The sequence below is a fragment of the Echinops telfairi genome, unplaced genomic scaffold (assembly GCF_000313985.2).
Source record: "Echinops telfairi isolate 266 unplaced genomic scaffold, ASM31398v2 ScPeMD7_2010;HRSCAF=2546, whole genome shotgun sequence".
Taxonomy (NCBI): domain Eukaryota; kingdom Metazoa; phylum Chordata; class Mammalia; order Afrosoricida; family Tenrecidae; genus Echinops; species Echinops telfairi.
The window spans coordinates 6,175,615-6,187,233 of record NW_022105908.1 but is presented as its reverse complement, the minus strand read 5'-3'; the positions used below and the strand labels follow the sequence as shown (position 1 = coordinate 6,187,233).

General features: G+C 52.5%; 1 protein-coding gene and 1 non-coding gene across 2 annotated transcripts in view; both read right to left on the bottom strand.

Annotated features, from left to right (window-relative positions):
* The window catches only part of GAS7 (growth arrest specific 7), a 298,944-nt gene that overhangs the window by 9,817 nt on the left and 277,508 nt on the right, over window positions 1-11,619 (bottom strand). Inside the window, exons 11-13 of the mRNA XM_004709184.4 lie at window positions 3,396-3,524; window positions 1,654-1,777; window positions 407-486 (exon numbers count right to left, since the gene is read on the bottom strand). Of these exons, the coding sequence (XP_004709241.2) occupies window positions 407-486; window positions 1,654-1,777; window positions 3,396-3,524 (333 nt within the window). The remainder of the gene's footprint in view (window positions 1-406; window positions 487-1,653; window positions 1,778-3,395; window positions 3,525-11,619) is intronic.
* Window positions 5,947-6,135, bottom strand: LOC115870588. Its single transcript, XR_004046782.1, has one exon. It is a non-coding gene; the product is annotated as a U2 spliceosomal RNA (small nuclear RNA).

The window sequence follows — 11,619 nt, the reverse complement described above, 5'->3', positions numbered from 1 at the left end:
GCCCCTGACACACACACACACACACAACCTTGCTCAGATGCCCCTGACACACACACACACACACACACAACCTCGCTCAGCTAGTAGTCTTCAAGGATCTCTTTCCAAGGACCCGAGGCTCTTCCTACTTCTTGGCTCTCTGTCCTACAGGAACCACAGCCCAGCCCCTTTCTGGGTTGGGAGCATCCTCAGTGGCCCCTGGTCCCTCTGGGGAGAGAGCAAGACCCAAGGTTTGCTGAGGCCTGAGGTGGCAGAGCCGGGATTTGAAGCCACAGAGTCTGGCCTGAGACAGTGCCCGAGGTCTTCACTCTGACCCTGGTGTAGATCCAACGGTCACCTCATCCCATCAGCACCATGTGCCCACCTGCCCAGGCTTTCTGGGCATCCAACACTTCTGATCACTCACCAAGGTGGTGGTCACCATCTCTTCAAACCACTTGGACTGGGCCTGGTTGTAGAGGTCCACACAGCGCATGAGGTCATCGCCTGAAAAAGGCCAGCAGCCTCTGTCATACTCCATCTGGGTCCTGGGCCTGGCTGCCCTCTACCACCTGCCCCCACGGCCATGTTCTCTCCTCTCTCTGGGATCATGCCAACCAATGGTGCATAGGAGGGGGGGAATGAGGGGTGAGGCGTGGGGGTCAACCCAGTATCATGAGATGGAACTTGGTCCCAGACACCAAAGATTTGAAGGGGGGTGGGGGGTTCTTAGGGCTTCTGCGTGTGTGTGTGGTGGTGGTGGTGGTGGTGGGGAGTATGCTTAGGAGGGCCAGTCCTATAACAAGCCTCTTTATCAATCAATGGTAGTTTCCTTTTACACTTGAGAATTCCGATTGGCCGAAACATGCTTTACAAGTAACCTGATTCTACTTGAAGTTAAAAATCAGAGAAACTGTTGTAAATCATAGCTGTGGGGGTGTGGGTGCGCGTGCATGTGTGCATGTACAGCAAGATGCTGCTCCACAACACAAAGTCACACATCCAACGCGTGCGTCTGCCGTGAGGCCTGGAACCTTGCACTGGTGCACCTCATGCAAACTCCCAGAGAGCACGGATGGGTGGCAGGTAGCTGGCTCCTTCTATTGCACCATACTGCACCCTCTCCTCACAGGAGACAGCGCGGAAGCAGGCATGACCATTCCCCTCTGGTGGCCGGTACAATACAACTCAGACTCATCGTGGCCAACCGCCCAGCGACTTTCTGAGACGCTGTCTTTACTGGAGTAGAAAGCCTCATCTTTTCCCCTCAGAGCACCTGGTAGTTTTGAGCTGCTGACCCCACGGTCAGTAGCCCAACGTGTAGCCCACTACACCACCAGGGCTCCTCTGAGGGCTAGTGTAATAGCTCCCAAAATTGGCCTTCTGTGGGCAGCAGTGTGCAAGCCCAAAGAAAACAGATCGTCAGGTAACTGAAACAAGCCATGACCGCGCATCCCACAGCTCAGCACACACCCCCAACCGTAAGTCAGCAGCCGCACCTGGGACCTTGTTAGGAGCGCAGAACCTCGGGCCGTCCCTCAGGCTTGCTCAATCAGAAACTGCACCCCTAACAAGCCCTGCCAGTTCTGGAGCAGCACTGCCCCGCTCCAGCCAGGGCCACTGTCTCCACCCTGCGCTCCTGGCATCAGACTGGGGGAGGGGGGGCACTCTCACCAGCCTGCGTGGACTTCCGCCGTGCCTTCTTGATATCCTCCTCCGTCTTGTTGCTGAGCTTGATCTCCAGCTGCTGGGTTTTCATCTCCAGGTCTCTCTGCCGCTCGGTGAGGGACTTGCGCGCCTAGGCAATGGCATGGGGAGTTAGTCCCAGGGCTCCGGGGCGCCCGCCCGCTGGCCTCCGTTCTCCAGGCCTGAGTTCTTTGTGTGACTGAACTAGCACCTCCCAGCTGAGTAGGGACATTAGCTAATGGCAGCACAGACTGCAACCTGGGTGCTCTCAGGGTGCCTCCAAACACACTGTGACCGGGCCCTCTCGTCAACCATCATGCACACACCAGGGCCTGGGCAGGAAAGCGGCAGCCTGAGCTCACTGGGGCCTGGGCAGCCCTAAGCCCGGCTCTTGGGTTCGGGAGGGACCAGCAAGGTCATCCTCGGTACCTCCATCAGCGTTAACAGCATGTGTGTCCCAGCCCTACTGCCCTCTCCCAAGCCTGCCCTTCCTCATCATGTTTTTGCTCACCTGCCCACCACCAGCAGCCCCACAAGCCTTGGGTGCCCACGGCAGTTCACACCCCATTCTCCCACACTCATCCGTGTGGCCCTGGCATCAGCCGAAGGAGGACTCTTCTCCCATCAGCCTGAGCCTCAGACACACATTGCCTGAATTCCCAGCAGAAAAGCGAGCAGCTGGGAATGTGGCCAGGGAAAGAGACTGTCTCCCAGGAGGAAGCTTCCAGTGGGAGGGCGGGGCCGGGCATGCACGGAATTGCAGCCTATCCAGGGCTACAAGTCCCACAAAAGCATGGGTGTCAGTAAGGGGCCCATTTGCCCCTGCTGGGAAGGCTGCTGCCATAAATAAAACAGACAGTCCTAGTGTCATGGATGATGTGGAGAAAATGGCATCGCCACGAACTCCTGGGGGGGGGCACGTGAGATGGGCCAGGTGTGCCAAGAACAGTTTGGCAGTTCCTCACCAAGTCTACACAGAACTACCCAAGACCCAGCAAGTCTCCTACTGGACAGATGCCCAATCAGGGTGGAGCGCGGGCACTGGAACGCAGCCCTGGGTGCCAATGCTGAGTGCAGTGCTGGCCGTGGTGGCACAAGGTGGGGAACTGCCTCACAGGCACCCACAGGTCCACGCAACCCATCCACACAGGGAGCAGTGCTCAGCCAGAGACAGGTAACGTGCTGACAGGTGTGACAACCATGGGGACATGGTGTCATCCTGTGTGAGAGACAGCATGCTCACAAGGACAGATGTTGCGGTGCCCGCCGACACAACCATCTAGCATCAGCACCTGGATGTAGATGTAGACTAGAGGGTGCCAGCAGGGGAGGAAGGGGAGTGGGTGCTCAGTGAGCATGGGGTCCCTGTGGGGTTAGGGAACCTTCTGGACGAGAAGATGGTGGGATGGCTGTGAATACACTCATTGCCCCGACTCGGGCGCGTGTACGGAGGAAACACAGCGACTTTTATGTGACTTATTTCTCACCACAAACACATTAAGATTATGTGTTTGCCTAGTCACACGTGCCCAAATGCCTCTGCCCTCCCAACTATTCCCTAGGAACTCCTGTGAGCCCCTGGGGCAGGGTGGGGGTGCTCAGGGGTAGCTCCAGACTCCTGCTTCCATCTGAACCCCCTTGGGGAGCCACAGGGGCCACTTGGAGGGCTCCCAGGTCCCCCTTTGTGGCAGACCCGCACTTTCCTACCTGCCCAGGTCCTGGATGCTCACCTTCTCCACAGAGGCGTAGCGGCTGGCCAGCTGCTTGCGGAGGTCCGCAATGTGGTGGTCACATTTTTTCATGTCTTTCTTGAAGTTTTCTCGGAAGTTCATCAGGGGTTTCTCTACCTCGCTGTGGAGCTGCCAAGAGGAAACCGGGGAGGGTATGATCAGGGTCCCAGGCCGTGAGCAACAGGTCGGGGAGGGGGACAGGGTCCAGGGCAGTGATCCTGGTGTTGTTCTGTGAGCAGGTCAGGCCCGAGGCAGTTAGGCCTGTTCAGAAAGCGACCTTGCTCTTGCGAGGTCAGCGTCCATGTTTAGAGAACGAGCCAGATGGATTGGGAGAAGCCTTCCTGATTCCGTTCGGCATCTAGATCTTTCCTCCTTATTGTATCTGCCTCCCTGACTTTCCCAACGGGGCGCTCACTGAGGACACAAACTAGAGCACTTGACCGCACTTCCAAGAACCTAGCCCGTAGAACCAGTGTTGAGTGGGTGGCATGAGATAAATCACCCACCTTAGGCCGGCCTTCTCTATTGGACGTCAACTAGGCACTCCATGGGAGAGCGAGGGTGACCCAGGGGGGTCCACCCTGTCAGGGACTGATGAGGGGAGCTGCTCAGGGGCTGCTGGGAACCCACATCCTGCCCCTGCCCCCAGGGCAGCCAGAAGGAGAAGAGGTGGGTGGTGGTCAGCTTACAAGGTTTCTCTTCTTCCTCTTGCTCCCCCTCCTTCTCAACCTCGTGTGTCACTTATTTCAAACTTTCTGGGTGTAAGCTGGATGAAGCCTGGCCAAGCAGATCGGCAGTGTTACAGCTACTGGTTGGTCACACTTGCTGGACTGTGCATATCAAGCACATGCCTTTTAATTCCTGTCATCGACAGATATAATGCAATTCTCCACACTTAAATACAATACCCCTTAAACTACCTTCCCTTTATTCCACTTTATATTAAATTTTAAAAAATACTTCAAAATACTCAAGATCTTCAAGATGGGGGGGGCGGCGCGCGTAGGGTGGGTGGGTGGGTAGAAGCATATTTCTTGCCCAGTCAAAAGCCTAGAACCATTTCCACCATGTTGGCCTCTTCTGACCTACAACCCAGCATATGAGGCATCTCAACTCAAGCCTCCTTCTGCACCAACAGTGAACCCCTCTGAGGAATGCAGATGGAACCTCCAAGCCGGCCCCGCCCCTTCCTCCGTTACTGGACTCCTGCTCCTTGTCTCTGTCACTGGGGATTGTGAGGGTGTGGGACTTCCTACACACACCTGTATGAACGAGAGCGCCTTTGGAGCCTAAGGCCTGGGGGGTAGGGGTAAGGGGATGTCAAGAAGACAGTGGTGTTGTTGGAGGACTTTCAAAGACGAATGGACAAGTAGGCCAACCGAATGACATCACCCCCGACCCCTAGTTTCTAGAGGTGTATGATCCAAACCAAACCAAACTCACTGCCATCGCGTCAGTCCCAGCTCACAGCGACTCTACAGGACAGGGTAGACCTTCCCCTGGGAGTTTTTGAAACGGTAACTCTTGACAGCAGGAGAAAGCCCATCATTCTACTGAGAAGCGGTTGGTGGTTCTGAACTGCTGACCTTGCAGCTCTTGGTCGCACATGAAGCTATTCTGCCACCTCATTGTAAACGTCCCATACCCTTGGAGGCCCAACTTGTGAAGAAAGCGAGGCACCATCACGTCCTGGTCTCCAGTGCAAATAAAAGTGACGTGCATACGATGCGCAGTCTATTCAATGTGCAACAGAGTAAAAACTCAAAAACCTACTGCCATTAAGTCAATGCTGACTCACAGCGACCCCACAGGACAGGGTTTTCTGAGACGGCAACTCTTCGCAGGAGCAGGAAGCCTCATGTTTCTCGCGGTGCTAGAGAAGAGCATTCTGGGGGTTAAGTTTGAAGCACTGTGAGGACGACCAGAACGTGAAGTTGGAAAAAGGGAGCTGACCGATTTGCTCAACTCAAATCCTGTGAGAAACCCTGACCAGTGCAGGGCCAGACAAACGGATGATGCCTTTGGACCGTGGTTAGTAGCCTTTTCTGGAAAAACATCCCCATCTGGTGGCAGTTTGTACGATGTCACAAACCTGGGAGCCGACAAGAACGGATGAGACCCTCTCCTTGTGGGTTACGTGTTCCTGAGCAGGGACAAACCGCCCGCCACCATCCAGGACTGAGGGTTTATGGGAGCAGACGGTCTCCCCATTCTCCCTTGGGGCACCTGGTGGTTAGCAGCTCAATGCACAACCCACTATGCCACCAGGTCTGAGCAGGAGGAGGGAGGGGTTAATGCAGCTGCTGTGCAAGCTTCCTCCTGACTGAGGACTGCCGCCCCTGTGGGGTGAAATCCTGGTTCTTGGACCTCTGGATGGGATCCTGCTTGGAAACAAGGCTTTTCTTCTACCATGGTCATGAGGCCAGGCCAGGGAAGAAGGATTCCCAAACCTAATCACTTCTGAGTCAGAACAAGACTGGAATGGACGCGGAAATCCACAGAGTGACAAATGATACCTGATGAGGGAGGCAGATAAATCTTTTTTTGTGTGTGTGTGTGCACCGTTCCTGGAAGTACTGCAATACCAGGTCGATGCGTGGAGTGGACGGAGCAAGCTCCTATTCCATCTCCTAATTCCAAAACCATTTAATATATTGTCCTCGGACAGAGGACGTATCCGACATTAAACTGATAAGAACAGACACTACACTTGATCTTAGCCAAAAGGCCGAGAAGCGATGGCAGATATATCTTTTAAGGCCAGCAACTTCCCAAACTGCTCCTTACAAGAAGAGAAGGCCAGGTAGTGCAGTGAGTTATGACCTGGGCTGCTCCCTGCAGGGACAGCAGTTTGAAACCACCAGCCGCTCTGAGAGAAAGATGGGGCTTTCTACGCCTGCAGAGTCACCGTCTGGGAAACCCACAGAGCCAGTTCTACCTTGTCCTACAGCGTTGCTGTAAGCCAGAACTGACTTGAGGGCAATGAGTTTAGAGATGAAATGTGGAGTCCTGGTCAGGGGAACACAGGTGGGACCTGAAGGCAGCGGATGGAAGCTGACATACAGGAAGACCTTGCTCTGGACCAGCGTTTCCCAGAGCGGTGATGCTGTGCCCCAGGGGGCGCTGGAACAAGGCAAGGGGCTGCAAGAGCCGCTGCCTACAACTCATCCTGGATTATGGGCTAGAGCAGGGGTTCTCAACCTTCCTCATGCTGAGACCCTATAATACAGGGTCACCACGTTGTGGTGAACCCCAACCATAAAATTATTTTCGTTGCTACTTCATAACTGTCATTTTGCTACTCTTATGAATCATAATGTAACTATCTGATATGCAGGATGTCTTTTCATGGTTACAATGGAACATAATTAAACATAATGAAAGCATCGTGATTAAGCACAAAACAGTATGTAATTATATACTGTGAAATATTTATGTGTTTTCTAATGGTCTTAGGCGACCCCTGTGAAAGGGTGGTTTGACCCCCAAAGGAGTTGCGAATCACAGATTGAAAACCGCTTGGCTATAGTGTAAAAGTTTGTAATTGCCTTGTGTGTGTGTGTGGGGGCAACGTAGGGCGGGGTGGGCTAACTTTTTTTTTCTGAAAAGGAGCCAGTGGGCCAAATAAGTTTGGGAACTGTGCTGTAGATCCATCCCCTCAAGAATCCAGATGTCCAGCCTCCCGAACTGAGAACAGAAAGTTCCGTTCTGTATAGCTGCCCACTAGGCAGTACCAGGGAAGGCAGACAGGTCTTCCTCACCCACCTGCTGACCCTTTCCTGAGGCCCTGAAAAGCCAGAGGTTAAAGGAGTCCCGTCAGTGTAATAGGTTAGGCACTGGGCTGCTCACTACAAGGCCAGCAGTTCAAAACCACCAGCCGCTCTGTGGGAGAAAGACAGGCTTTCTACTCCCATTAGCAGTTTCACCCTGTTCTACAGCTGCGCTATGAGTTGGAATCCATCATGGCAGTGCGTTTGGTTATTGAGCCAGAAGTTAGCTTGTTCTGCACTGTGAGGGTGGCGTTGGTTTTTACAAATTAAGGATTCCTCAACCCAGATCCTATGATCCGGGGAAGTTACTTAAGAACAAAAACGCTTCTCCAGGATTCTGAGTGATCTTCTGGAAATGTGCTGCTTCTGGCTGTCAGAGTTGATTCTATCCCAGAGAGGCATGGGTTCTCTATCTCTGTTTTAAGTACTTCCCCAAAGATTTTTTGTTTTTTTGGTATAATGCTGATTTGGTGTTTTTAAACAACAACCAATCTTAACCTTTTAAATATCATTGTTTAACAAAGGAATCAGCAAGCACTGGTCCAAACGGCTCATCTCACCCATGAAGAGGTTGAGCCCAGAGATGTTAAGTAACAAGCCTGAAGTCACACCGTGTGTTATCTCTCTCACTGCGAGGGGTCACTCAGCCTCACTGTGACCTTGTAGGGCCAAGCACAGCTGCTTCTGTGGGTTTCTGAGACTGGGACTCTTTTATTTCCCCCCAACAGTTTTATTGGCAAGTAATTGACACATCATTCAATAGTTCAATCATATCAAGGAGAATTGTACAATCATCCCCACATCAAGTTTTCTTAGAACATTCCTCCTCCCGTGGTTAAATTGCCTCCAAGATGAGTTACTCAATCGCAAGCCATTCTAGTAAAAAGCCTCGTCTTTCTCTCAGGGAGCGGTTAGGGGTTTAGAACTGCTGACTTTGCAGTTAGCAGCCCAACGAGTAACCACTGTAGTGATGCGGAAAAGACAAACACAAAAACACAGGTGCTGCAGAGTTTTGGCCAACCCCTGACATCTCCATCGGGGTCAGAGTAGACCTGTGTTCTGAGAGGGTTACACTGGCTGATTTTCGGGGAGACCAGACCAGCAGGCCTTTCTTGTGAAGTGCCTCCGAGTCAGTAGCCATGACCCTCTAGCTCTTCGATCAACAGGCCTGCATGTTAGCCATCTGTACCACCTAAGGGCTCCTTGCTGGTGAGCTGAGCTGCATCTCCTGGCTGCAAGCCTGAGCCCCGTGGCCGGATTTGCTTTCTCCCATGAGAGGGATTTTTCCTGTTCTCCCTTCTCTGGCTGGAACCATGTGGAACTTCCTTTGTCCACAGCAATCGTTTTTCTCCAGCGGCCTGCTGCTGTGAACCATGGCCAAGGCTAGCAAGCTAGAGCTGTAAGACTGCCATAAGAAAATTGCATGTCTTCAAAAGTTTGTTTTTTTTTAAATCACGGACTAAAAGCACTTGGCGTGGAATTTCAATAAGCGTTTGGAGCAGTTATTAACATGGGTTCAGCACCAGGGAGCTGGACTTGATCCTGGGCAAAGAAATCCTTGGGCCCCCTTTCTTCTCAAGAAGATGCTATAAGACTGTGGGGCTGCCACATGATCATCTAAGGCAGCGGTTCTCAACCTGTGGCTCGCGACCCCTTTGGGGATTGAATGACCCTTTCCCAGGGGTTGCCCGATTCACAACAGTAGCAAAATGACAGTGATGAAGTAGCAACGAAAATAATTTTATGGCTGGGGGTCACCACAACATGAGGAACTGTATTAAAGGGTCACGGCATTAGAAAGGTTGAGAACCAATGATCTAAGGGTACTGGCACTGCCTGGCAGAGGTAGCCCCGGGCCCTCAGCAGGCTGGAAGCAATAAAGGTTCTCATGAAAAATCTAAATTTACCTGGACATTCAGGCACCCCCGCCCGCTGCCCACCCCTCATCTGCTGAATGACGGGTCTGCCCTGACTCAGGAACACCAGCTTCAAACCAACTAAGGATTTGGAGGACCACCTGTCACTTGGGGGATGGACCCTTACAAGGCTGCTTCTCAAGAGTTGGGTTCTGGGTCTTCAGTGCCACTGGTGAGCTGAAGGGAGCCCTGGTGGCTCTGTGGGATGTGTTGGGCTGCGAACCACAAAGTCAGGAGTTCCAGCCCGCGGGGCATTCCTCAGGAGAAAGACGAGGCTGGCTTGTCTCAGAAACCCGACACACAGTCAGTAGGAGCCGGTGGGTGTTCTTGTTTTGGGTCAGTGTGGAAAGAGGGCTTTGCCGGAAGAAAAGGCTTGGACCCAACCTCTCGCTGGCTCAGCTCCTTCCTCAGTGTCCTCAGAGGCCAAGCCCACTTAGCTGCAGGTGTGGGCTCACAGGTGATCTCACCGCACACTTCTAATTTGTGGTGTGGAGGTGTCTGCCTTGCAGGAGTGAGGGGGATGGGGAGGGCAGAGGTGGTAGAGTTCTTCCCTCCCATGCATGAGACCCAGGTTCAACTCCAAGTGGTGCGACTCATGTGCGGCACACCTATCTGTCCATGGGGGCTCCTGTATTGCTATGAGGTGGAAGAGATTTCAGCTGAGGCTCCACTGTCAGGTGCGTGAGGAAGAAAGGCACAGGGCCAGGCAGTGTTTTACTTCTTTGCGTATGAATAGGGGGTTGACCTCATGGCAGCCACCACCACCATGCATGGTGGATGATAAAATCCAATGAGATGCATTCCATCACATGGGACCATCTAGAACAATTACAGTACCACTCTCAACTCTGAGAATGTCCCAACCACCTGTTGAGTAACTCTACAAGCTACCATGAAACAGGGGCGGGCCACACGTGGCTAGGTGCTGCCAAGTCAGGTCTGAGTCACACCAACCCTACCTAGAACGGAATGAAACACTGCTCAGTCCTGTGCCACTCTTGAGATCATGACTGACTGTTAGGTTTATTGTGCCAACCAGCCAATAGGAACATGGAGGATTACTCAGGTCACAGTTTGATTGGAGGGCAATGAAATAAATGGCTCTGCAAGGCCTGGCCCCCTTTCTCTTGCTCTCTGGTTTTTGGAGCCTGCTGGACCATGCTGCAACTTTAGCTAGTTCTCTGTCTCAACCTGTGAACTACACTACCTGTGGGCCAGGCTAACCTTTGAGACCTGCTTTGCTACACTGTTGGTGCAAACACTGCTTGAGCATGAGGCAAGTGGATCCGATTGCCTTGCATTTCTTGTATTCCATATCCCATCCGGGCCTGCTTCACTAAGCTCCTGAGCTACTAGCTGTCGGTCACCCATCCTACTGCTTGCTGTCTGTGAGCAGACTCTGCTTGCCTTGCCTGAGGGAGGACTCTGCTGTCTGCTTCCTTGACCTTGGTCCCGGCAGCCCACGTGAGCTGAAGGACTGCCAGTATATTAACTGTTCCATGGAAGTGAGTTGCACTAAGCCCTCTGTACTGTTGTGTGGACTAATTAGCTGTTATATTCCTTCTCTCTGTAGAAACCTATCCATATGTATATATATCAAATTATAAGTGTCCTGGTCTCATTTCTCTTGAGAACCTTGTCTAACACAGTTACGCCTGAGCCCCTTGTTGAAGTCACTATTGTCAATGCATCCGGTCAAGGGTCGCTCACTCTACTAAGCACAATATCCTTCTCCAGGGAATAGTCCCTCCTGATAACATGTCCAAAGTGCATGAGATGAAGTCTCACTATCCTCACTGTTAAGGAACAGTCAGGCTTTACTTCTTCTAAGACAGATTGGTCTGTTCTGGCAATCCACGGTGTACGCCAACTCCATAATCAAGATGCATGGTGGATTCTTCTGCAGTCTTCCTTATTCAATGTCCAACGATTACATGCTGATGAGGTGATTGAAAATATTGAAAATATCATTGAGTCAGGGAAACTTAAGTCCTCAAAGTGACATCTTGCTCTTCAACACTTTAACCAGGGCTTTAAAGTTGGGCTGCTAACTTCAAGGCCAGCAGTGAGAAGGACGGGGCTTTCTACTGCCTTAGAGTTACAGTCTCAGAAACTCACAGGGGCAGTTCCCCCTGCCCTGGAAGGTTACTCTGAGTTGGCATGGACTCCACGGCAGTGAGAAAACTCTGCGGCACGGTGTCTCCATGACCCACAAGACAGCACAGCCCAAGTGAAGCCCCAGTTAAACTATGGACTTCAGCTGTAAGCAGTGAACGCGCATGCATGTCAGTGTTAATAACAGGGCATGGGTCAGGCCGCAAGGGCGGGCCAGCCTATGGCACCCGCAGCCAGTTCTGCACCATTTGGCAATGAAGTCTATTCAGAAAGAATGCAGGGTTTGTGATGGTAAGTCCCACCAGGGTCCTTTAGGATCCAGCGGGAGGGATTTCAGAAGGGCAGGGCCCTGACACTTGGCCCCCACCTTTTTCCTGCTGGCCTCTGCCATCAATGGGGGCTTCTCCCCGAACAAGAATGAAG